This window comes from Chiloscyllium plagiosum, unplaced genomic scaffold, assembly GCF_037043375.1.
Source record: "Chiloscyllium plagiosum isolate Xiang-an unplaced genomic scaffold, Cpla_swu_hap1 HiC_scaffold_28, whole genome shotgun sequence".
Taxonomy (NCBI): domain Eukaryota; kingdom Metazoa; phylum Chordata; class Chondrichthyes; order Orectolobiformes; family Hemiscylliidae; genus Chiloscyllium; species Chiloscyllium plagiosum.
Genome location: NW_028270166.1, coordinates 24,669,527 through 24,696,887, shown reverse-complemented (window position 1 = coordinate 24,696,887; position 27,361 = coordinate 24,669,527). Strand labels below are relative to the sequence as shown.

Here is a 27,361-nt window from a genome sequence, read left to right as displayed (position 1 = left end):
TTTAGTAAATAGATTTTATTAACAAGCTATTCCAGCTTTTACAGTTTGCTTCAACTACACAATGTACATGTACTGAAGGTGGGGAAGAATTGGAAACATGCATTATAAAACACTTGCAAAACAATTTTCCACAAAACATGCATGAATGCAGTTTGCCTCATTACAGGATTAAGAATGCAATGGTCTAGAAACACAACATACAAAACTAGAAATATTGGATTCATTCTCTGGTGCTCGTCACCAGAGATGTATGCTTATTTCACGATTAAACCACAAACAATGAATATACCTACCAACAGACAACCTGCACATATCAAATTTTACAGTATTTTACATAGCTTTAAAAAATGTGAGCATATAAAAACAAACTTCAAGTTTAAAAATGATTACTGGCAATGGTCTACATGCCCATCACAATGACTGTTTCCATCTGACAAAAAGCACTTTTATTTTTAAACTGGAAAAGTAGTTCTTCAAACATATTATAAACCAGTTTGGATGCAGAAATTCCAAATGATACAGTTATTCAGTGATTCTCATCCTTACGAATATTTTCACTCATCTTTATGTCCATACTTCCCTGAAAAATATTGGATTCTAAGAATCTCCTGCCAAGAAAACAAATGAAAATGAATTGCAGACAAAAGCATTATAAATTGCTGCCAACAAGCATCAAGTTTCTCTGTTAAGGCCTTGAACAACTTATCACTTGTGAAATGACTACTTGTAACCTAGCTCAGACGTGGTCCATCCAAACTGAATTTTTTTTGATTGGTTTAGATTCAGACTCGGATTTCAGGTGTCGACAGGATATGCCAATGCACCTTTTGAATATGAGCATATTGTATGACAAAATAGAGTGAGCACTTTACTCAACATATGTTATTGCAAATATTTCAAAAATGTTTAACCAGAAACAATGCAAAATGGGTTCCCTGACCGCTTAAAAAGATATGACAGCAAACCATATTTGGCCTCGGCATCAAATCAAAAACTCAGGTCAGAGATAAAATAAAGTTCTCCAACAGACTATAATGTACAAAAACCTAGCAACATAACATTGTGTCAGAGGCTCATTCATCGAAAAGGACATTTAAAAAATATTATATGACAAAATATTATTATATCTTCTAAAAGACAGCCCAATATGAAGGAGCAACAATTGTTAATTGTTCAGTCATCTTTTGCTCTCTCCTGTTATCCCTATCCAATATAAACACTGCAGTACAGGTGGTGCAGTATCATTTCTCTGGAGCTTGAAACCACCAATACACACAGGATGGGTGAATAAAAAGTAAGAATCACCTATGCAAACTCATCAAGTTATTACCCACCTTACCTAAAACATTAGCAGTTAGAAAAGTAGCAAGAAAGATTCAACCCAATATCAAAAGATGAAAACTATGCTTTTGGTAAATAGATTATTTCCAGGCCGCACAGTAATATCAATTTTGAAGAGATGGATAGGAATAACCACGATCTTACTGACACTGTAGAACGAGATGTGGTATCAAGTGTGAACTGTGGGTTGATGATATGAAGGATAGTAAGGACATAAACAAAACAGTAAAGGCACCTACCATCTGGCAATCTGACTTTGACCATAGCAGATAATCCAGTGAGCTCCAAAGACAAACAAAAAGTCTTCACTCTAAAGCTGCCACTGCAGGTCACAACCCTATTTATTCATTTTGGAAACCTCAATTCTACACATTAGCAAAATACAGTCGGTTCTGTTATAATGTGGCAGTTCCGTTCTCGTGCAACCCAGTGTTATAATAAAACCACATAATACCAGCACCATTTAAATGAGTGGGACTGGAATAATGTTATAACAAATCCATGCCTTACAATTCGCACTTTAGAAACAGTGTGCCCAATTTATCAGTTGTGTTACAGCAAATTTGCATTAATGAAATACGCATTATAGCAGAATGACCTGTGCATAGAATAATTCTCAAGTCATGAACATAATCTATCCAAATTGGGCTAATTTTGAAAATACGAAGCTGAGATGTAGGCACTGATCAGTCCAAATGGAAACGGACAACACCAGGGCAGTCATGAGCTGAAAGGACCGAAATAGTGTTGCTGCCGTAAGTCTTTCCTTCATGGCAGTATGTGAACTTTGACTCCAAATCAAATCTACAAAAGGATGTTCAAACCTTTTCTAAATTTCTCAGTAGTGCACAAATGTAAAGCAATGGACAGCATAGACTTTTTGCTCCATCCTGACAATCACTTTAAAGATGCTCTTAGATGCAAAGGGCCTAAGAGGGAAGGCCGATGAACTAAGGTTCTGGTGCCTAACAGGAAAGGCAGGTAATTCAGGGCATGGTTAGGAACATGGGACTGGGATATCATAGCAATTACAGAGACATGGCTCAGGGATGGGTAGGACTGGCAGCTTAATGTTCCAGGATACAAATGCTACAGGAAGGAAAGAAAGGGAGTGTGGCGTTTTTGATAAGGGATAGCATTACAGCTGTGCTGAGGGAGGATATTCCTGGAAATACATCCAGGGAAGTTATTTGGGTGGAAATGAGAAATAAGAAAGGGATGATCACCTTATTGTGACTGTATTATAGACCCCCTAATAGTCAGGGGGAAATTGAGAAACAAACTTGTAAGGAGATCTCAGCTATCTGTAAGAATAGCAGGGTGGTTATGGTAGGGGATTTTAACTTTCCAAACATTGACTGGGACTGCCATAGTGCTAAGGGTTTAGATGGAGAGGAATTTGTTCAGCATGTACAAGAACATTTTCTGATTCAGTATGTGGATGTACCTATTAGAGAAGGTGCAAAACTTGACCTACTCTTGGGAAATAAGGCAGGGCAGGTGACTGAGGTGTCAGTGGGGGAGTGCTTTGGGGCCAGCGACCACAATTCTATGAGATTTAAAATAGTGATGGAAAAGGATAGACCAGATCTAAGAGTTGAAGTTCTAAATTGGAGAAAGGCCAATTTTGACAGTATTAGGTAAGGACTTTCAAAAGCTGATTTGGGGCAGATGTGCGCAGGTAAAGGGACAGGTGGAAAATGGGAAACCTTCAGAAATGAGATAACAAGAATCCAGAGAAAGTATATTCCTGTCAGAGTGAAAGGAAAGGCTGGTAGGTATAGGGAATGCTGGATGACTAAAGAAATTGAGGGTTTGGTTAAGAAAATGAAGGAAGCAATGTAAGGTATAGACCGGATAGATCGACGGAACCTTTATAAGAGAATAACGGCAGGAGTATACTTGAGGGAAATCAGGAGGGCAAAAAGGGGACATGAAATAGCTTGGGCAAATAGAATTAAGGAGAATGCAAAGGGTTTTTCCAAATACATTAAGGACAAATGGGTAACTAGGGAGAGAATAGGGCGCCTCAAAGATCAGCAAGGCAGCCTTTGTGTGGAGCCTCAGAAAACAGGGGAGATACTAAACGAGTATTTTGCATCAGTATTTAGTGTGGAAAAGGATATGAAAGATATAGAAAGTAACAAAATAGATGGTGACACCTTGCAAAATATCCAGATTACAGAGGAGGAAGTGCTGGATGTCTTGAAACACAAGGGTGGATAAATCCCCAGGACCTGATCAGGTGTACCAGAGAGCTCTTTGGGAAGCGATTGGTGGGCCTCTTGCTGAGATATTTGTATCATTGATAGTCACAGATGAGGTGACGGAAGACTGGAGGTTGGCAAATGTGGTGCCACTATTTAAGAAGGGTGGTAAGGACAAGCCAGGGAACTATAGACCAGTGAACCTGACGTCAGTGGTGGGCAAGTTGTTGGAAAGAATCCGGAGATACAGGATGTACATGTATTTGGAAAGGCAAGGACTGATTAGGGATAGTCAACATGGCTTTGTGCGTGGGAAATCATGTCTCACAAACTTGATTGAGTTTTTTGAAGTAAGAGGATTGATGAGGGCAGAGCGGTAGATGTGATTTATATGGACTTCAATAAGGTGTTCAACAAGGTTCCCCATGGGAGACTGGTTAGCAAGGTTAGATCTCACGGAATACAGGGAGAACTCACCTTTTGGACACAGAGCTGGCTCAAAGGTAGAAGACAGAGGGTGGTGGTGGGAGGGTGTTTTTCAGACTGGAGGCCTGTGACCAGGGGAATGACAGAAGGATCGGTGCTGGATCCTCTACTTTTTGTCATTTACAGAAATGATTTGGATGTAAGCATAAGAGGTACAGTTAGTAAGTTTGCAGATGACACCAAAATTGGAGGTGTAGTGGACAGCAAAGAGGGTTATCTTAGATTACAACAGGATCTTGATCAGATGGGCCAATGGGCTGAGAAGTGGCAGAAAAAGTTTAAATTCAGATAAATGCGAGGTGCTGCATTTTGGGAAAGCAAATCTTAGCAGGATGTATACACTTAATGGTAAGGTCCTAGAGAGTGTTGCTGAACAAAGAGACCTTGGAATGCAGGTTCACAGCTCCTTGAAAGTGGAGTCGCAGGTAAATAGGATAGTGAAGGCGCCATTATGCTTTCCTTTATTGGTCAGAATAGTGAGTACAGGAGTTGGGAAGTCATGTTGCGGTTGTACAGGACATTGGTTAGGCCACTGTTGGAATATTGCGTGCAATTCTGGTCTCCTTCCTATCAGAAAGATGTTGTGAAACTTGAAAGGGTTCAGAAAAGATTTACAAGGATGTTGCCAGGGTTGGAGGATTTGAGCTATGGGGAGAAGCTGAACAGGCTGGGGCTGTTTTCCTTGGAGTGTTGGAAGCTGAGGGATTGACCTTATAGAGGTTTACAAAATTATGAGGGGCATGGATAGGATAAAAAGACAGAGTCTTTTCCCTGAGGTCAGGGAGTCCAGAAGTAGGCGGCATAGGTTTAGGGTGAGAGGGGAAAGATATAAAAGGGACCTAAGGGGCAACTTTTTCATGCAGAGGGTGGTACATGTATGGAATGAGCTGCCACAGGAGTGGTGGAAGCTGGTACAATTACAACATTTAAAAACGCACCTGGATGGGTATATGAATAGGAAGGGTTTGGAGGGATATGGGTCGGATGCTGGCAGGTGGACTAGATTGGGTTGGGATATCTGGTCGGCATGGACAGGTTGGACTGAAGGGTCTGTTTCTATGCTGTACATGTCTATGACTCCACTAAACTGTCTCACTGTTGAGGATCTTGCTGTAGTTCCAAAAAGACAACAAATAAAAAGACGGAGTCACTGGACCATGGCTATCTCCACAGTTGCTCTGTTCAGATAGTCTAATGTCAGTACTTGAGGAATTTGGGTGGAGTGGGGTGTCTGGTCATGTAAAAGACTATAAACTGCATTCTTTATCACATAGGTACAGGTGACTGAATCTTAAAATCAATGGATTCAGAGAGACAATCTAATGTCTTTCAGCCCGCTCAATCACCTGGACAGTATTGCAAAGAAGTGCACTTCGAGTCATAGAGATGTACAGCATGGAAACAAACCCTTCGATCCAACTTGTCCATGCCAACCAGATAATCCCAACTCTATCTACTCCCACCTGCCAGCACTCGGCCCATATCCCTCCAAGCCCTTCCTATTCCTACACCCATCCAGGTGCCTTTTAAATGTTGCAATTGTACCAGTCTCCACCATTTCCTCTGGCAGCTCATTCCATACAGGGAAAACAGGCCTGTTCAGCCTCTTCCTATAGCTCAAATCCTCCAACCCTGGCAACATCCTTGTAAATCTTCTTCAATCACAGTCATAGATTTTGTGGTTTTACTGAAGTGTAGGAACTTCTGAAATTATAGCATTTAGCAGAACAGTCAAAGATTTACATTTACACTTACACATATAACATTTTTTAATGAAGTACTTTTAACACATTGTCACTTCACTTGTAACTTGGTCAAAGATTTTGAAAACAAACCTAAAGAAAATGCTCTTTAGCCCAGCAATTGTTCCAGATTCCACCTATTTCTGACTGGAACATTGAGCACTTCCATCCTAAATCCTCTACACGTTCAATGCTCACTGGTAGTTTTAATTTCTTCTGTTTGTAGCTCATCACCCGACACACAGGAATTCGACTTGGTTGCCTTTTTGATAGTAGTACATGAACAGGGGAGGGCATAAACCACGCTTAACACTTGTAGTTGAATAGGGCCAGTTTAAGATAAACTTTCCTCGAGTTTTTGGGTTTTTCCTTTAATAAATTATCTCGATCGATCCTAGGCATTATGAGGCCACTGGAAATTATTAGGCAAGAAAACCTCTGTGACATTCAGCAATTCAAACCTTTCATTTGGCCTGAAGTCAACATACTGCCAAATTGCATTATGCAGTTAAATCTGTGACTCTGGTCAACTAAAACAGATGTTGAGCAAAGACAGAGAGAGGATGGGCAGAGCATAAACTGATTTTAAAAAATTGCAATCAATTGTCCTAATTCAGGATCAAAATTGTAAACTGAAGGTATCTAATTGTAAATTAGATAGCAAATTTAAGTGTTAAGGTTTACCAAATGTATTCTAGGGTAGAGGAAACTTGTATGTAGCACAGCACAGATAATTTCATGTTATACCTGAAAACAAGTGTGTCACTGGGTCGGTCAGCCATTATGTTGCTTTCCCAACCAACTTGGTTCAACTCCACCAAAGGAATGGAAAATGCTGAATGAAAATTGCATACTTTAATGCATGTAGTTGGTGGAAAAACAGTAAGATATTAAATTCACAGGAATTGGATAAACACAGAGATTCTGCTCATTCTTAAGGTACCTTGGCTATACATCCTCTTCCTTGTCTTGTGCTATATCTGACTCCTTTCCAGATTCTTCAGCATGTGCTAGCATATCAGCCATCAGTGCCTCCTCCAACTTCTTCCGCACTTGTTGTACAAGTTCTTCTTGCTTCCTGCAATAAATACATGGGCACATTTTAAATAGTAACACATTCAGTTATTAAAGACTCAACAACCAGCACAAACAAGTCTCAAATTGGTATACTAGTATTACAGGCATTAATGTGGACCATGCCAGAATTTTAAAGATATAGGGAGACAACATAAAATCCACTGGCCACTTTATAGCTAATACCACTTCCACTTTTGCCTCATGAATGATCATTCACTTCTGTCTCCTTAATCCCCATTTCCACTTTTACCCAGTCAATTGTCCTTTAGTGAAATGATAAATAATTGACAGCAATAAAAGTTGAGATGATGGTCTGGTGGTCTTATCACTAGATATTAATCCAGAAATCCTGGTAATGTTCTGGGGACCTGCGTTCTAATCCTGCCAAGGCAGATGGAATTTGGAATCAATAAACATCTGGAATTAGAAGTCTAATAACTATGAAACCATTGTCGAATGTTCGAAAAATCCATTTATTCACTATGTCCTTTCAGTAGAGAAACTGTTCTTTACTTGGTCTTGCCTACACCGGACTCCTGCTACCCAGCAATGTTGTTGACACTTAACTGCCCTCTGGGATAAATGTATGGTTATCCACTTTGGTGGCAAGAACAGGAAGGCAGATTACTACCTCAATGGAATCAATTTAGGTAAAGGGGCAGTACAGAGAGATCTGGGTGTTCTTGTACACCAGTCAATGAAGGCAAGCATGCAGGTACAGCAGGTAGTGAAGAAGGCTAATAGCATGCTGGCCTTCATAACAAGAGGAATTGAGTATAGAAGCAAAGAGGTGCTTCTGCAGCTGTACAGGGCCTTGTGAGACCACACCTGGAGTACTGCGTGCAGTTCTGGTCGCCAAATTTGAGGAAAGACATTCTGGCTATTGAGGGAGTGCAGCGTAGGTTCACGAGGTCAATTCCTGGAATGGCGGGCGTACCTTACACTAAAAGACTGAAGCGACTGGGCTTGTATACCCTTGAGTTTAGAAGACTGAGAGGGGATATGATTGAGACATATAAGATTATGAAAGGATTGGACACTCTGGCAGCAGGAAACATGTTTCAGCTGATGGGTAAGTGCCGAACCAGAGGACATAGCTTAAAAATACGGGGTAGACCATTTAGGACAGAGATGAGGAGAAACTTCTTCACCCAGAGAGTGGTGGCTGTGTGGAATGCTCTGCTCCAGAGGGCAGTGGAGGCCCAGTCTCTGGATTCATTTAAGAAAGGAATGGATAGAGCTCTCAAAGATAGTGGAATCAAGGGTTATGGAGATAAGGCAGGAACAGGATACTGATTAGGAATGATCAGCCATGATCATATTGAATGGCGGTGCAGGCTCGAAGGGCTGAATGGCCTACTCCTACACCTATTGTCTATCTATTGTCTATTGAATGGGTAATAAATCCTGGTTTGGCCAGTGACACCCATATCCAATGAAGGATCTTTTTTTAAAAATGAACACAAAGATAGAAGGAATGTCAGGGCAAAAACCTTTACACATTATAGATGACCAGGGCCACATGGAAAAGAAACTTATATATGTTGTCTGATAGCCATAACTTGAAACAGAGACAAGTCATTGCACAGTGGGTACTTAATCTGGGCTTGCAACGGGTTGAATCATTAAACTACCTTACATCTGTAGTGGCAGTGTTGTGGCACAATACTTGTTTTGAAGAAAAGCAAACCCCAATGAGCTTTTAATGCAAAGTAATCAGCACACTTCTCTTATATATAAAGTCTATATTTTAATTGGATGTTGCAATGGTGTCTAAACAATTTGATTTTTAGTGAACAGAGTAAAACAAGCCTAGACTTTCATGGTCTGTCAGGGTAAGCATTTTTTGCATTAAATGGCTAAATCTCAATAAGATGAATGCCCAAGAAAAATTGATGTGAAAATTAACTCTGAACTCTCATAGTACAAGCAGCAGCCTGGATTAGTGTATTATCCCAGAGGGGATGGAAGAAAAAATCAATTAACTTTACTTTTCTATTTGACTATTAGTTGCAGTGAAACATTATATATTGCATTCAGTCAAATTGTAGGTAGGATGAGTTTAGGTAGTAATAGATGGGAAGGTAATTTTACTGCAGGTATGGAGAAAAAACTCACGTACAAGTAAACACCCAAATATTACTGAGACAGAAATGCTTGCAACTGAAGGTTGAGAATTGGATTCAGAATGCCTGTAAGCATTCTTCCAACAACACTTGATGTATATGTTAATGGGAAATGGTAATCTGACATGACACTGATAAGAGTGCTCAAAAAAAGTTGGAATGCAGGTTTGTGCAGCTGATAACAGGAGAATGACAGGAATAAAACAAATCGCTTACTGGCATTGGTACAAATTGCAAGAAAAAAGGAAATGTAACAGTTTTGTCATCAGAACATTCTGAAGTGCAATACTGCTAGTATAGTAACTTTAAAGTGTAGACATTTGGAATTGGTTACAGCAGCCAAACTGCAGACAAGACAGCTCTGAATATACTGAGAATTACTGGATTGTGTATTATAATTACTGGATAGTCGGTTTTCAGTTCTATTGGTTGAGGAATAAACATAGGTGGACACTATGGATAACTCCCATTCTTAAATATTGCTATAGGATACTTTACATCCACTTGAAAGCATCAAGAGAACCTCATTAAAATGTCTTATCCAAAAGACGGCACCACTAAAAAGGCCAATATTCCCTCAGAGCCTGCTTGTGTTTCATTTCACAAGAAAGATTGTCTTGACAATGGAAGGCAAATATTGATTATCTCGCAAACATTATAAGGTTGTTAGAATCAGAAAATGTATTTAAAGTAAAATCTAGAATATTTACTGTACAGTTTTGAATAATTAAAAACACATCACTCACTACAATTAACTTAACATTTCAGAATGAGCCACTATGTTTAGGTTTGGCAAATGATGGTGGGAGGAACAAAATAGTAATTTGGTAATAATTTACAAAACAGGTATCAGTTCTAATTTAAAGCCAGAAGAGACGACATACTAGCCACAATTTTAATAAAGCTCAAGTGTATGAACTGTATTAAGTAAAAGTTAGCCGATGCAACATTCTTGTCCAATGAGAGAGGGAGAGGGAGAGGGAGAGGGAGAGGGAGAGGGAGAGGGATGCCAACAAACCATAGACCAGTTAATCTAAATGTCAGTGTAGGCACTTGAAGCCACAATTCAAATTAGCAACAAATTAGTTTTAAAAAGTTGATGTAAATTAAGCTTACAGGCAGAATAACGTGATTAGATATAGAAAAAGTATTTGGATGCAATGTATATACAAAGTGTGGAGAAACTCAGCAGGTCTGGCACCATCAGTGCAGAGAGAAACAAAGTTAACACTTCAAACAGAGTGTGTTCAGTACGATTTCAGTCATAAAATGCCAGATAATTTTTTTGATGCTTAATCAACGGAAGTAGTTTACTGAGAGGTTAACTTTTGTTCATGTAGACAACACACAGTTGGTTGTAAGGAGTGCAAACACACCTGACAAAATCTTACGAGTTAAAAGAGACTGCAAGTACTATCAATAAGTTTAGCTTGTGGAATGGGTAAGTAGGTGCCAAATCCAATTTAAATGTGGAGGAAATGATCATATATACATTCAATGAAAAAATGTGGAAGTTTGAATGAACAGATAACAAGGTGCTCAAACACTTTTTTAAAATTGTAAAGAGCAAATAAAGGGCAATTTAGTTTCAAGTTCTCACCAAAAAATCCAAATAGGGAGTTGGGTGAATTTTCTTTACAGTGAGTTGTTGCTACAGGGAATAGTTCAGACTATTGTTTCTTTTGTCATATGCTGCAAAACAGCACAATCATCAGCAGACAACCCCATTTCTGGCTTTATGAAGGAGGGGAGGTCATCAGTGAAGTAGCTAAAGATGGTTGAGCCTAGGATTCTACCTGGAGGAGCTCTTTTCGTGATATCTATGGCTGGGATGACTGCCCACCCATAGGCATATCATTTCCTTCCTGCTGGATATCATTTCAACCAGCAAAGACTCCCCCCACCTAGTTTCTGTGGGCTCTGTTTTTTCTGGGTTGCCTTCATGCTACACTCAGTCAATTGCTACCTTAAAGAACAGTCATCCTCACTTTCTCCTCTCCCGTTCAGCATTTCTTCCATGCTTTGGCCAAAGATGTAATGAGGTAACAAACTGAAAGAACCCAATCTGTGTTTTATTTCAAGCCCACTGAGCAGGTTATTGTTGAGCTAGTGTTGCTTGTTACTTTGTGAAAATGCCTCTCAGCAAATTCTTTAGGGTTAAGTAGTGTTTATTACTATATTCACTACCCAGCAAAATGGTTTGTGACACACATTAACATGTACACATGCGTCAAGAGAAAGAGATGAAAGAGAAAAGTAGTGAGAGAAGTTACAAATTGCCTAAAATCCAATAAATAATTAAAATCAGTTCACATGAATTAGAGATAGTAAAGCAAATATTCAGTTGAAGTTCTTTAACTAGCTGTGCATAGAAGTCTCTTTTAAAGGAGCTCAGGGTCAAATTGGTGAAGATATAATAGATGAAACTTGGGAATTTATTCACTGTGTAGGCAACTTATAGAAGTTTCTTTCAAGAAATCAGGCTTTTTTAATATAAAGATTGAGAGACATATATTTGGTCAAGTCTGGTGCTGCTTACTCTTTTGGTGTTACAAACTGTGGCAAAATGTCAAAGCCATATAATAATGGGTAATGCAGACAAATCATCAGGTTTGATCTTTGATTGGTTAAGACAAACAGCTACAAGCTGGATGTGATGTCTCATCAAAAATCATTACATTTTGTACTGACTAACTGCAGAGACATTCCACAAGATCAAGCAATAATGGGTTTAAGAACTCTGAGAACAGACTGTGCCAGATACCCTGTCTACTTGTCCTGTGTGTTGGCTTGGTTGGGATTTCATAGAATGCAAGGAGTGCCACTTTCCAGGAGATAAAGAGTTAAGTTTTGATCCTAGTAATGGTTTGAAATTTCTAGCAGTCAACTTGCTCAGGAAGCACACTTCCTTCCTATTCTTTGGGCATTTCGACTCACTATTCATATCTAATAACTCACGAAACAAAAAAAAAACAGTGAAAAGGATGGGTACTTGCATCATGTGAAGAATATGCAATATTCAAAGATGATCCTATAACACATTCAATTTTTGCTTCAATCTCCTTTCATAGATCAGCAACAGCAAATCAAACTCTCTCTCTCTCTCTCTTCCTTCTCTCTCTCTCTCTCTCTCTCTCTCTCTCTCTCTCTTTCTCTCTCTCTCTCTCTTCTCTCTCTCTCTCTCTCTTCTCTCTCTCTCTCTCTCTCTTCCTCTCTCTCTCTCTCTCTCTCTCTCTCTCTCTCTCTCTCTCTCTCTCTCTCTCTCTCTCTCTCTCTCTCTCTCTCTCTCTCTCTCTCTCTCTCTCTCTCTCTCTCTCTTCCTTCTCTCTCTCTCTCTCTCTCTCTCTCTCTCTCTTCCTTCTTTCTCTCTCTCTCTCTCTCTCTCTCTCTCTCTCTCTCTCTCCCTCCCTCTCTCTCTCTCTCTCTCTCTCTCTCTCTCTCTCTCTCTCTCTCTCTCTCTCTCTCTTCCTTCTCTCTCTCCCCTCTCTCTCCCCTCTCCCCTCCCCCCCCCCCCCCCCCCCCCAAGGGAGGAAATGTGACTTGTAAAAGATGACTGGGAGATGACTGTCTTTCATTTTCCCCTGCACAATGCTCAAAGCAAAATAATTCAGTAATTATCACCATTGAACTTTGAAAAGTATTTGTGCTTGCAATTAAACCTGGAAATCTTGGCAAGTGAATGAACAAGGCTTATAGTTCAGCTGTGAAATGGTTCACAAACTTTTCAATCTCTACTCTACAAAGTAATGACTATACACAACAGACTGAATTATTCATTGTGTCTAGGGTCCTAGAATCCAAGGAAACAAACAACCCCAAATTATTAAAAGTCAGTACGCCACAAACAGGACTAAACAAACTTGCATTTTAATCAATTTTGTATGCCAAACTAATGTTAGTACTGTCAATACCTGCATGAAGCAGGTCATCTTCCAATGATCCAAAGTACGAAGTATGAAAAACTGAGGTAACATAAATCCAAAGATGACTTGATTTTAAATCAGTCAAATGCTGAAGATGCTACTGTATCTGAAGGATCATCATGAGATGGAACGAAACAATTTAGACCAATGAAATGTATTTCCCATTTGTAGCTATTAGTTTGGTTACTTGATGTCCAGTGGGAGCTAACCAACACATTTATCACTGAAGACTTGATCTCCTTATCTGGCAATCTCAATTTTTCAATAATCAGAAATAATCATAAAACCCAAAAACTGAAATTTCTGGAAAAACTCAGCAGATCTGGCAGCATCTGTGCAGAGAAAACAGTTAACATTTCAAGTCCAGTAATCGTTCTTCAGAACTTAATCATAACGCCTTCAGGTTTAAGATTTATTAGATTCCAACTAAAATATTAAATCGCACTTCAATAGGATCCTAATTCTGCTTATGCCAAACAAAGCAAAGAAAAATTAATTTCCAAATTAACAGCAAATATTCAAACGCTGTTACAGTTCACAACACTTATGTTTAATAGTATAGCTCAAGGTAGAGGCCAGAATAATTAATGCTCCTACCTAATGTCCTCATCAGTGACCATGAAAGCTTTGCAGAGAGGTTGCGAAGTATTCAGCCACACACCGGGATTTTTTTCTACTGCTGCAGAGACCTGTCCAGTAATAGGATTGGAACTAGTATGTAGAGCACTTGCTATAGCAGACAACAAAGTTTCATCTGTGCATCCTGGCCCCACACCTAAAAAAGAAAATATGCAAACAATTTCTATGACTAATCACAATTTACTCATGAATTCTCTTTTAATAAGTTTATGATATTTAATTGTGATATTCCAGCTTAAGTGACTTCAAAAATTTAAAAACAAAGAGGTGCCAACGACCCCTCATCTACCCTAAACCAAAACTTCCACATCACCCAAGCACCTTGATCTGTTAGGTGCATTAGTCAGAGGGAAAATGGGTCTGGGCGGGTTACTCTTTGGAGGGTCAGTGTGGACTGGTTGGACCGAAGGGCCTGTTTCCACGCTGCAGGGAATCTAATAAAATAATAAAAAACTGACTCAACCTCCCTGCCTCTCCATCCAGACCACCTTAGAGATCCCTTGGTTACCTACCCCTCTGTCACCCAACCCAACTCCTGCAGTTCTGCAGGATACCTTTAATGGAGCCAAAATATGTAAGTATGCATGCAACTTTCCGGTCTGCTTTTCATCAGAAATTGGAATCCTGACCCAGGTCAGAAGATTTGGGTTAACATGGGAAGAGATCATTTGTAACTCTTCAGAGTTTTTGTTGAGAATGTGACATCCTAACTAGATAGGGAAACAATCATACAGAATATCTATATCTCTAGAAAACTGACAATAAGGTTGCCAGGCCCAGGTAGGCTACACAAGCTTAAGGCACAGATAAAACATGGCAACAGATGAGGAACTGTAAAACAGTGGATAGTAGTTAGGGAACCAAATGACAGATGACATGCAGGGACTACAAGCCCCTTGGACCAGCACTGGAATCCTTTCAAATTTTGATTTAAAAGAACGATCAGAGTTGAGGACAAACTGTGTAACAGATTGTAAACATGGGGACAGAGAGTCAAACGAAGGCGGCGAGAATTAATGCAACAAATTTGTTTACGCAATGGCGGGTATACCATTCATGATGGATGCAATCCGGCATTGGCAAGTACAAATTCATACTAACAAAAAGGGGAAACAAAAAGAGGTGGGCTACTTGCATTTTATCATTGATACCAAATCAGTCACAGGAAAGATCAAGAAAATGAATGTGGTAACATTCTCAACTCTTTCTTGTCCAGTCATTGAATAGCAGCCAACAAAAAACAGAATCACAGAATGATTTATCCAGGAGGCCAGTCAGTCAGTCTTGGCTCTTTCAGAGATATAGTTACAACAACAAATTCGTTTGCATTTAAAAACTTAGGGCTTTGGAATAGCAGCAAACCAGTTGGTCCTTTTAATCTGTTTCCCCAAAGATATTATGGTTGATCTGGCTGTGGTCTCAGTTCCATGTTTCTGTCTGAACTATACAACCTCGGACCCCTGTTTATCAAGAATCTCTTTTGTATATTATGATGTTTTCAATGTGGCCAACATTGCAAGAAATTGCGCGCGCTCACAGTTAAAAATTTGAACCTAATAGACAATCAAAAGATTAATGAAAGTGTGATCAAATGAGATCTTCTAAAGGTAGTGAGAAGATTAAAGCAGCAAATTTGGAATGCAGATTGAAGCAGCAAATGGCAAAGTAAACAGAGCGGAGGGTGCATAATACTTCAGAATTTAAGTAGTGGATGTAGACTGCCCAGCAGGCAAAAGTTAGGGGTAAGGCAGGATGCCCAATTATTAGAGATGGAACAACAGGACACTTCAATGGGATTACACCAAATCAGCGTGGATTTATGAAAAGGAAAGAACATTTGACAAATCAACCACAATTTTTTTGAGAATGCAACTGTAGAATATATAAAGGGAGAACTAGTGGACATGACGTATTAGGATATTTTTAAAACAGAAAACTTTTGATCAACTTGCATGTAAGAGGTTACTGTGCAAACTTAAAGCACAAAGAATTGATTGGAGGGTTAGATATACTGGTAAATGACTGAGAATTGTTTAGCAGATAGGAAGTAGCAGCAATAAATGGGTCTTTTTTGGGGTGGAAGGCGATGCAAGGAAGTAATATTTCCTTATTCTCACTAACATTGGAAAAGGGCAATGTGAATACTGACGGAAACTATTAATTAAGTGCTTCCCCATGTCCTCAGATTCCACACACCACTTTCCGCTACTTTCATTGATTAGCCCTAATCAGTCATTCTTTTATTCCTGACATACCTATAGAAGGCCTTAGGGTTTTCCTTGATCCTATCTGCCAACAACTTCTCATGTCCCCTCCTGGTTCCTCTTAGCCCTCTCTTTAGATCTTTTCTGGCTAACTTATAACTCTCCAGCCCCCTATCTGAGCCTTCATGCCTTATCCTTACGAAAACCTTCTTCTTCCTCTTGACAACTACCTCCCTGCCTGATAGGTATATACTTAAGGACCCGCAGTATTTGTTCCTTGAATGAATTCCACATTTCAAGTGTGTCCATCCCCTGCAGTTTTCTTCCCCATCTTATGCATCCTAAATCTTGCCTACTCAAATCATAATTGCCTTTTGCCCCAGTTATACCTATTCCTGCCCACTGCTATTGTAAACATAACCGAATTATGGTTACTAATCGCCAAAGTGCTCACTTACCTCCAAATCTAACACCTAGCCAGGTTCATTCCCCAGTATCAAATCCAATATGGCCTCACCCCTTGTTGGCCTGTCTACATACTGTGTCATACATTGCATATATTGAACAAAAACTGACAAAGAATGACTACATTGTATGAGATCTTGTCTTTTGTATGACCTGTTGGAGTGAGGCCTTGTCTATCCACTCCAAAAGGGCAGAAAAGATTCCCTAGAATTATTCTGAAGAACTGCACGGACGTCATTCTATAATCAATATTCATCCTTCAAAAACACTGCAAACAGGTCATCCAGGCAGTATCACACTGCTGTCTGTGGGAGCTGGCTAGTACAAATTAGTAGCCTGTTTCTCAACAGCGAGAACAATTCAAAAAGTGCTTTGTTAGTTGTAAACCGCTGTTAGACAACCATAGTTGTCAAAAATACCACACAAAAAGTCTGTTCAATAATACATTCAAGGAATAGGAACAAAATATGTTGGAAATGCTCAGCTTGGCATTGGTGGAAAAAGTGAACTTTTCAGGTTGAAGACGTTTTCCCAGAACTGCCAAAGATACCCAGCATTCCTGCAGTATTTGATTTTGTTGACGTTGGAGGAAAACAAGGTTGGTGATGGTCAAAGATTTATAACTTTTTGTTTTGAAAGGGAGCAATGGTGTTTTTGAAAGAGATGACATCACCCTTCATTAGGAAACAATATGAGTGAAGATTAAAGCGACTACGTTCTGGTCAAGTCATATCTTTAAATCTGATCACTGAAGTGTAGGGGTATATTCATTCGGGAAAGGTGCCAAAATCATCTCAGCTCTGGGCTGAACCAGCTTGTTTGTTTCACACTGACACTTTGCCTATCTGCTTTAATACGTGGGGGTTAGGAAAAGGAGCGGGTCCACAGGTCAGCAAACTGTCAGGTTGTTACTGTTTCTCTGTCCTCTCATCAGGTCAGGACACGTGGTAGAGATTTTTGCAGTCAGACATCAGGTAGGAGGAAATATGTCCACAGTGTGTGACAAACAACAGTTCCAATTGGGCTAAAATGCATTGAATTTGGTTGAGTAAAGCAAGTTGCTAAACCATAGGAGAGGATGGGAAGACAAGATTTGAGGTTGAAACCTAGTTCAGCACTGGCTGATTTTTGTAGGGATGAACATGCACAACTGCACAAACATCTAAACTTAGAATATGCTTAAATTTCACTACAAAAGCCAAAAACAGTTAAGGGAACAAGCATCAGCAAATAAGTGAATTAATTCCACAAAATTTTCAAATATCTCCTCCTGATCCCAATAACAAAATAAGCAATATACTCAAATTCAAGCTCACCTTGTAGACCTTTCGGTAGATCCATAGTCTTTATGATTTCTTCAGCAATGTCAAATGCATTCAATCCAGTCAGCTTCTTCTCCCAGAATAACTAGAGTGTTACAGAAGAATAAATATTTTAAAAGCAAGAGCTGGAAAAAAGTTTTCAAAACTTGCTACAATTTTTGAAGCATTTTAATTAAAAACAAACAGTAGAAACTAAAAGCCATTTAATTTGACCCAAGTGATGTAGAACTTGCAGACAAATGGGAAGCATTTAAAAACACAAACTTCCCCAATGGCTTAAAAGCATCAGCAAACAGATAGCATGTGGCAATATTAAACCATTTTGGTCATTACTATTCAACATGCTTGCTGAAAAGCATGTGCAGAGGCGCTGGTTGAGGACAGAATTAAATGTAGAAGCAGTGCCCTACTTGGACAAATAAGCTAATACTCTTGATTTGCACATGGTAAGGTCTCAAATTGGCAGACTGCCAGAGTGCTGTTGATGCTATTAAAACAATACCTCTGCAAGCATCAGTCCCTTCAGGAAGGGCAAAGAGGGGAAAAGCAGAAAGTAATTATAAAAATTAAAGAAAACAGAAACGTCAAGATCATTTTCACTGATCTACAAATACAATATTAAACATCACTACCTGCCGTGGCTGTTCTACAGCTTTCTGTGGATCCATTTTTACTTTATTGTTGGGGTGGTTGGTCACTTTGGTAACTGGTTGTTTGAAGATTGAAGCTGTCTGTCTAACAGGTAGTGAAGTGTTCAGATCTGGTTTGCCCTGTCAAAGTAAGTTTGTTCATGAGTATGGATAATATAACTGAGCAATTATCATCAACTTTATAAATGACATGATACTAAACAAATTCATCAGACTGCAGAATACTGTATTTTAAACATTCAGACCTAACACATAAAATACACAAGATTAAAAACTTCAAGACATTATAGTATAATATTATTACAAAACGATTCAGAATATATGGGGCGAAGAAGTTCAGCAGCTTTACTGGATAATGATTTCATGTCGAGTGTCATTGAACTTTCTGGTGTAGAAAAAGGTCCATTGCCTTACCAATTTTAGAAAGGTCTCAAGTTAGTTTATCTACTTTCTTTATTGATCTGTAAGTTCTACTCTGCAATTTCTTTTTTAAACACTTCAGCTACCAATTCCTTCAAGTACCCTCTGCTGAAAGATATGCATGGGCAGACAGAATCATGCTGAGTTATGATGTCTTTCACCTTAATATACCTTCTGATGGCCATCATCATGCTGCAGTGATAGTACAGCTTGAGAAGTATGGATGGTGCCTTGCAGGACTATCAACTGAAACATCGTTACGCAAACCACTCTGCCCTACAGATTATGTCAGAAATTGAATATTACAATGATAAATAGTTGAAATGTTTCAACTTTCCAATGGAAGAACAAAACTTGAATTTGACATTTTATAAATTCCTACTTTGGAAATAAAACCAGTCTGACTCCAGGTTGGGATACAAACAGACTCTAACCTCACACCTATAATGCATTGTCTGAGGTGAGATGTCACTTTTTATCCGCTGATAAAACATTAAGTTATCTCAGGGCTGCAACGTCAAAGAAATTCTGGGATTTACATCTTAATCATTCGAAACCTGCATCCACATTCCAAATGATTAAGACTTAACAGCCGTCTAGCTTTGTCTAATACATCGCATCAGTTGTATGACACTTTGATCTTTTACTTATAAACTGTGTCCTATGCACCTGCCCCACTGATAAATGAGCAGCGCTCTGAAAGCTTTTATTTTCAAATAAATTTGTTGGGCTATAACCTGTTGTGATTTTTTAAACTTCATCTAAAATGTGTTATGCAAAATGTGTAATGTAACACTCAACTCTTGTGACATTTCCTTTCCCATTATCCTTTCCTTTAGGGCAGCATGATGGTTCAGTGGTTAGCATTCTTGGGTGACAGTGTGGAGTGTGTGGGTTTCTTCCGGGTATTCCGGTTTCCACCCACACTGCAAAGCTGTGCAGGCTAGGTGGATTGGCCATGCTAAATTGTCCATTATGTCCAGGGATGTGCAGGCTAGGTGGACAAGCCATGGGAAATGGAGGGTGAATGGATAGGATAGGGGAGTAGATCTGAATTGGCTGCTCTTCAGAGGGTCAGTGTGGACTTGATAACCCAAAGGGCCTGCTTCCACACTATGAACATCCATCACCCATATATTGGAACCTGTGTTGACAATGTAATCATGCAGCACCTATCAACAACAGACACTATGTCCCTTGTGGCCTAGTGAGGACAGCATACAATTAGGATATTAGTTAGTTACTGTAATGCTCAATGTCAAAACGCCTCCCTTTAAATGTGTCTGAACTTTAAGAAAATTACATGGTTGCACTTTGACTTATTTATATATTTTGAAGTATTCTCAAGAAAATAGAGTTGCTGATCCACTTCTTATAACAGGTCACCCTTTATGTTGCCAAGTAACAGTTTCTAATGGGGGTTCAACTAATTATTTCAGGACAGTAATTTAATTGTTTTGGAATTTTGAGCATTAAGGTGCCAGCTAAAGTTTCCAAATAGACAAGCGGTTATAGAAAATAAGGAGCAATGGTGTTTCATTGTTGATCATATGCTGCAATAATGCAACCATTTTAGTTGAAGGAAATGTAATTCACCAAGAACAGAACAAGCACTAATAGGAAATTGAAATCATTATCTCATGTGAATCACTGCTGACACTTCTAGTTTCCCCAAGCATTTCCACCAGCAACAATAGATTACACATGATTGAAGATGTCCGATTCTAAAAACCAGCAAGTTGCCAATCTTGAACCATACCAAGTGATGATCAGATGTTTCACCAAAACGAGGAAGCAAAAATATTCATGTCTCAGCTTATCCTCTCACATCTGCAAACAGCTGGTTATACATCCAATTTCAATATAGGCCTGTAGGCAGGTCTCGAAGGCTTTCACTCAGGTCTACAGAGGAATCTCACCACCTCTAGTCTGGAGAATATGCATAACATTAGTTGAGTTTGCACTAACGTAAGAGGATGGAATCTGTTTTGTTTCCAATCTTAGATTGTAAAAGCCAATTGAGTTAATAAAGTCAGAATCACGGATCACACTTCAAACCATTGTGGAATACAATTAACTGGTGAAAATGTCTAAATCTTAAATACCTTGACCTGGTTGGCAGAGTCGAAGCGCAGTCTCTGTCTGTTCTTGTTCAGTTTGCTGATCAACATTTTTCCTGTTCGGAAATCGAAACTGCTCAGATCCATTGAATTTCCCAGGTAACGTGCAAGCTGTGGCTTGCTTCTGAACTTCTTTCCACTTGGGCTAAAAGTAAGGCAAACAAAAATTGAAGTGTTTCTTAATGTACTAAATAAAGCAATGAAATAATGGCTTTGAAAGCTAAGATTTAACTTTGATAACTAAAACCTACTGATAATGTGGTATACACACAAGTACAGAAATTTTAGACATGCTACCAAAACCACTTGCTGATCTAATAGCATTGTTAGATTTTTGTTTACTTTCCAATTTTAACAGGGATTAGTCATGATAATCCAAGAAACCATGTAGAATCCACACTCATGGGCATCATTAACAATTAACCTTTTGACATGGCACAAGTAGGAAATTTTGGGTACTGAACTTTCCATTAAACAAGGTGTTGATCACAGTCATACAAAATAATGACCAAGATCTCCACCACAGGGAAGGGAAGAGAAAAAAAAAGTGCCATTTATGCACTATCCTCATGCACCTCGAAGCAGCTGGTTATACAGCAGCATTGGGAGAGGCCTGGAAACAGATGCCACAACATTTTCTTAGCAGGAAAAAGGTGAACTGTGCAGGGAGACTTCAAGGGGGAAAAAATAATAAAAGATAAAAAAACAAGAAAATGAAATTTGTAACCACATTTACATAGTCCCAGAAACTCTAGAACTTCTACAGTGTTAGTCATTTGGACCCATGATCCCCACATACCAATCTCCTGATCTCAATCACGCTAGAGAAGGAGAAGGTGTCGCACGCTTCCCCATGGGGAAGAAAAAGGACTCTCACGCACCTCCTAGTGGACAGCTCAAGAGCTACATTGGCAGAGGCCTGGTAGCAGATCACCTGCCTCTCTTCTTGGCCAGGGAATGGTGCGTGATGGACAGGCAACCTAAACAAGAGGGGAGAAACACAATTTAAAATAGGGGATGGAAATGGAACATAATCAAGCATTTTGAATTTTTCCCACCCCCATCATCTTCAGAGATATTTGCAGAACTTCAAAATGATAGCACTTGAGAGAGCAAGGGATTGGTCTAATAATAAAATGACAAATATGTTAATAAACATGTAGAGTCGAACTGTTCCTTTCCCAGAAATATTACTAAGTGCATTTAAGGTCATAGTTGATCATAGTTCTTTTAAGGAACATTTGGGCTTCTATTCAACATAAATTTAAAATCTCAAAAGTTGAGACCTGCCTATGCAGATCAAAGTGGCACGGTGTTAAGTTTTTAAACATATACTACCTCACCCGTCTACCACAGCTTCACAATAAATGCCCACTAGTGTGGTATGATAAAATGGGGAAATAATTTTCGAATGAAATAAATTAGACATAACGAATTTAGTTAAAAGAACTTTTGTCTGCAAATTCTAAAAGTTTTGTGTGTGAAATTGCAAACAGATACAAGGTCCTGAGCTTTAACAGCTCTGAAATTGCCTTGAAGTCTGGTAGTATCTTGGAAGTGGAATCTGAAGTTTAGTAGAAATATAGGTATTGCAAGACAATGTTTTGGAGGACATATCCTGAAAGACAATAATCTGGCTCTTGGAAAATAGTCCTTCAACATTCAGACGAAAAACACCTCAAAATATAAATCACATATCCCATAACCCTAGGTTTTTTGGTAAATCATAAATATATAACTGAGCCTCGAACGTATTCAATCACCCAGACTCCAGTGCCTACTTTTGGAGAGAATTTCAAATACTCAATGACCCTCAGAAGAAAAAGTCTTAAAATGGGAGCTGTCTTATTTTCAATTGGCACGAACTTGGTCTAAATTATCCCAAGAAAATATCCTGATTAAATCCCGTCAATCTTCCTTGTGTATAAATTACCCCAGGTCTAAATGAGTACAGGTCAAACTTCTCAACTTCTCTTCATACGACAAACACTTCAGCCCATGAATCAGTTGACTGAACCCTTTCTGAACCACTTCTAATGCAAGTATATACCTCTTTAGAGGAACAAAAACTGCACACAGTACTCCAGATACCATCTCACCAAAGCCCTAAGAGACTTATTTTATACTGCATTCCTTTACACCAAAATTCAATATAGCATTTGCTCTCTTAACTGCTGGTACATCTGATTCATGTTCAAGCACACTGAATCTAATGATTCTGCAGTGCAGTAGTAGTGTTTCTACTGCTGGCCAGAAAGAAACCCAGATCCCCTTGTACGGCAGCCTTTTAAATAATACTTTGCCTTATCAGACAAACTGCTAAAATGGACACGTTTACATTTTCCTATATTATGCTCCATCTGACAAACATGTGTCCACTCAGTTAACCTTTGCAGGCTTTGCATCCTCCTCAGAACTTGCTTTCTTACCTATCTTTGTATCACCAACGAATTTGGTTACAATACAGTCGGTCCCTTCATCCAAGTCATTAATATAGATTTTCAATGTCAGATTGAGGAAAATGAAAGCTATGATAAAAGTCTTCCAGACTTAATTCTGAAAATCTAACACAAGTAATTTAATTATTAATGCATTCAATAATTTCAAAGTTATATGAAGAGCAGGAAGGTAGAAACTGTTCCAATTGCCCTTTGTCTTTAGACGATGGGTGACAGTACCATATAAACTATAGGAAAATACATCAGCATGGAAATGTTCACCGCTCGCTATTGTTTTTTCATTACCGACTTCATAAAGTAGATTTAAAAAATAGATATGCCCACTTACAGTGGCTTGAGTTGCAGAGAAATAACAATCACTATGCGGCACTACACATGACAAACTTACTTAAAATCCAGTATCCTAGAAAAGATTTCAGATGTTCATATAAATAATAAATCTTGTGCTTGAAACTCTGCAATTATACCTATACCAACAGAAGACCGTCCTTTGCAATACTGGAATAAAAGTAATATATACATTCTTCACAAAAATATTTACTTTTGAGAAACATTGATCCTGAATAACAGATATTATTGGCTCCGTGCTCAAATAATCAGTGGTTTCATTGACAAAAATGCTATCGAAGATCACCAATTTGAAAAGCATAATTTGATAGATAATATCCATTTCGTAGACTGTAACATATTCGGACTCAGCAGTTACTCTCAACATTTATTTACTGAGATGCCTAGGGGTTGACTTGTATTCACTGTGGATGATTTGTGGAAAGCTCATTTCAATTTTCCCAGTTTGTGAATGTTATGAACCCCCTATGAATGATACAATATAAAACTGGCTTGATGGACTCACATTTACCATTTCTCAAGCTCATATTATATACTGCATATATCAACCTGGGAACAGAGGATACAATATCTAAACTTATTATATTCAGTGCAGAAAGATCCTCAAATTAATTATCTAACGTTCATATCACTTCCATGAATGCACATGTCCCACCACTGGATTACTTGATCCTTTTCAAATCAGTGGCAATTTCCCATTTTTCAGCTCAACCTCTAAAAATTCAGATGGTAAGTTAATGTTTTATATAAACATTTATCTTCAAAAGGTCAGCAAAAATTTATGAATAAATTGATACAAGCTGCTTTCATTAAAATGTGAAAACATTTTGTATAATATGAAGCTTCACAGCATAAGGACTCTCCTACATAACATCCTGAATTCTTGATTTGTACACTAAATAAATCCTCTCTAACATAGCTGTCCCACCTCTGTCAGCATACACAAGATGCAAACAGAGATTGTTTCAAAAGCCAAGAGCTTCTCTGAAGCTACTGGCAAATAGGTTAAAATCAACACCTCAATTACACAATCTGATTATCATGATTGATAGGTAGAACACACAACTATAGATCTTTGAATTTATGTACAGCGAAAAAACAAATTATATACTTGCAAAGAGCAAATCTATATACTATACAAACATGATTGTGATACCTTGGACAGTTAACATATCTAAAGCTAACATAAATTAAGGTTAAAGAGTAGACAATTTGCCTTAGAGGGAGTATAATGAAGAATCACTAGCTAGTTTTTGTGATGAGGGGACTGACCTTTGAGAAGAGACAGAGTACTAGACACACACACACAGTCTCCAGAGTTTAGAAGAGTGACTGATGATCTAATTGAAATAAGTTTTAAGTGACTTGGGAGAATTGTTGTTAGGAAGATGTTTCCTCTGGCTGGGGACTCTAGAACTGAAAATCACAGTCTCAGCACTAAGGGTTAGCCATTTAGCCATGAGATGAGGAGAAATTTCTTCAAAAGGATTATGAACCTTGGGAATATTTCACCAAAACAAGCTGTGAATACGCAGGGTGCGCATATGCATGGCAGAAATTAAAATTTATGGGTACAAGTGTATTAAGCAAAAGGGAATGTGCTGTAATGTGTCAGTTAAGTGAAAGATTTATCAATTTTAGTGAATAGCAGAACAGGGTGGAGGATTGATCTGCTATTCTAACTCCTAATTCTTATGCTCTATGTATTGCATGTTTCACGTATAATTCCACTTGAAGTTTTAACCTGCACTGTGCTTTAGCAAAGAAGAGGATAATTATCTTGGCTTATCACTATTTTACAAGAATAATGTACTTAGACTACCTTTTTATCTCCAATTTTTCTCCCCAATGCAATGAAAACTCTGCACATACATGTTCAACAGGGCAATTCCCATAAATCCTATCATTTTTGTGCATGTACTGTGACAAAAGTAATTGTAAACCTATTATAATGATTCTTTCAAGGTACACAGAAAACAAGAGTCCTATTGAACTGAAGGCAAACATGCAAAACCATGTGATTTTCACAAAGCAATGATATGACACTAGGCATACTTGCTCAATTCATGCACCAAAATAAATTGATCACAGTTTGCATTAAAGGTGTACAGTAATTTAACTAAATTGCAACTATAAACACATCTCTCAAATAATTTCTTCCATTCTGCCACTCCTGTGAAGACCATAAGCATTTAATGGACTAGAAAGAACTGCACTCTCAAATGAGTTATTCTGGAGTGTGGTTCCACAGGCATCACCTTTTAAATGGCAAGATGCAACATTCATGTCAATTATGCATTAATGGTTGAAAGTTCTGTTCTGTGTTAGAAGCAAATTGATTTCAGAACTCTGGTGATGGTAGGAAGACGACAATAAGACCAAGATTCCCTTTCCTGATTCCTACTCAGCAGTTTTGACTGGATATCTTGGTCAGTCTACTAACATTCACTGTCTATACTCACACTTCAAGAGTGGCCACCCAGCCAAAGTATTCACCGCCTGTGGATCTGCAGAATCCTAGTTGCGAAAAATCTGCTCTAGATCACAAATAGGGAAGTATGCAAAACATCATGACTGTCAGGAAATACTTCATGACTTTGCTTTTAAGTTCTGCAGTTTGCAGTAGCTTAGAAGCAGCATGAACAGATTCCAAAACTACCAAATTAAAATGAGACAAAAATCTTGGGAGACAGACAGAATTAAGATCGTCTCCGTCAGTTTTTGTTTGTAGACAGAAATGATTGCAATTAAATTTTAACTTAAACAGAATAAGCCTGACAGCCACGTGTTTTAATGTCTACTCACACTGGCTCCATTCCTGAAATGGACAAAGAAGTTCATCAGTTTTAATCTGGATTATTTCACCACTACACCCGCAGTGCCAAAATCCTTCATATAACACTAGCCACTAACTATATTCCCAACAGCTTTCGGAAGCGTCCATGTCTTTTGAGTGCGTTTTGGAACGAAGGATCCAGATCAAAAACAGAACTTGAATGGGGAAGAAGTCTGCAGAGTGGCGTGGATAACGACAGCATGCATCAACAAAAAAAAAACCTCAAGCGAGGGGTGTGAGAGATGAAGAGCTGGGGGGGGGGGGGGGGTAGCGCCAAGTAACTTGAAGCTGCGTTTTGTGGAAGCTAACTCACCGTGGCCTCCGACAAAGAGAGGCACAATGCTACCCTTACCCACCCCCACCCCAAACGATATGCACAAAGCGGCAGCTGCTTGGGGGGAGAAATAGGGGGTAACAGTGAGTAAAGGCCCTTGATTCTCATCCCTGCGGAGGGAGAGTGCAGCCTCGGCCGGGGGTCCGGGTCCAGGCCACCCCCTGCCCTAAGAAGCCGGCGTTAGGCCGCGGCCTCCCCCCCCCTACACACACACAGATCCTCCCCGGGTACTCACCTATAATAATAGACGTCGCTCTTCCCCGCCGACAGGCCCGACTTTCGAGTCACTTCTTCCCTTTTCCAGCCGGAGGGGAGCGCCGAGCACTCGAAACGCTTCCTTTCCATCTCCAGGATTGCCGGCTTGGTGTGGGCAGAGGCCTAGTGGACGGGGGTGGGGTGGCGGGGCTGTAATGGTAGCCTAGCGGGGGGGAGAATGTGGAAGACCCTATCGCTTCAGGCCGGGCCGCCGGCGCTTCGTGCCCCGTGTCCGCACAGCCCGCCTCGCGCCGCCGCTGCTGCACAACACTCCGCGCAGCCGCCTCACCCCCCCACCCCCAGGCCGACCCGACACAGCCCCCAAAAGCCTCCCTCCGCGCCGCCGAAGTAGTACCGCCTCACTGCTGCTGCTGCTGCTGCTTCCCTCCGTGCGGGCGACAGAGACA

At 39.4% G+C, this 27,361-nt stretch overlaps 1 protein-coding gene across 3 annotated transcripts; it reads right to left on the bottom strand.

Annotated features, from left to right (window-relative positions):
• mbd3a (methyl-CpG binding domain protein 3a) lies at nt 1–27,177 on the bottom strand. Of its 3 annotated transcripts, none has more exons than XM_043721152.2 (8): nt 26,935–27,177; nt 21,604–21,702; nt 20,708–20,867; nt 18,165–18,302; nt 17,527–17,617; nt 13,500–13,677; nt 6,720–6,854; nt 1–608 (listed from the first exon to the last, which is right to left on the bottom strand). In XM_043721152.2, exons 1-7 carry the CDS (start codon nt 27,042–27,044, stop codon nt 6,725–6,727), a joined length of 906 nt encoding a protein of 301 aa, XP_043577087.2. In that variant the 5' UTR covers nt 27,045–27,177; the 3' UTR covers nt 1–608; nt 6,720–6,724. The 3 variants fall into 3 exon arrangements, with proteins under 3 accessions (XP_043577087.2, XP_043577088.2, XP_043577090.2); XM_043721153.2 differs by having other exon boundaries at nt 20,714–20,867; nt 26,935–27,167; XM_043721155.2 differs by lacking the exon at nt 21,604–21,702 and having other exon boundaries at nt 26,935–27,173.
• Nucleotides 27,178–27,361: the final 184 nt, after the last annotated feature.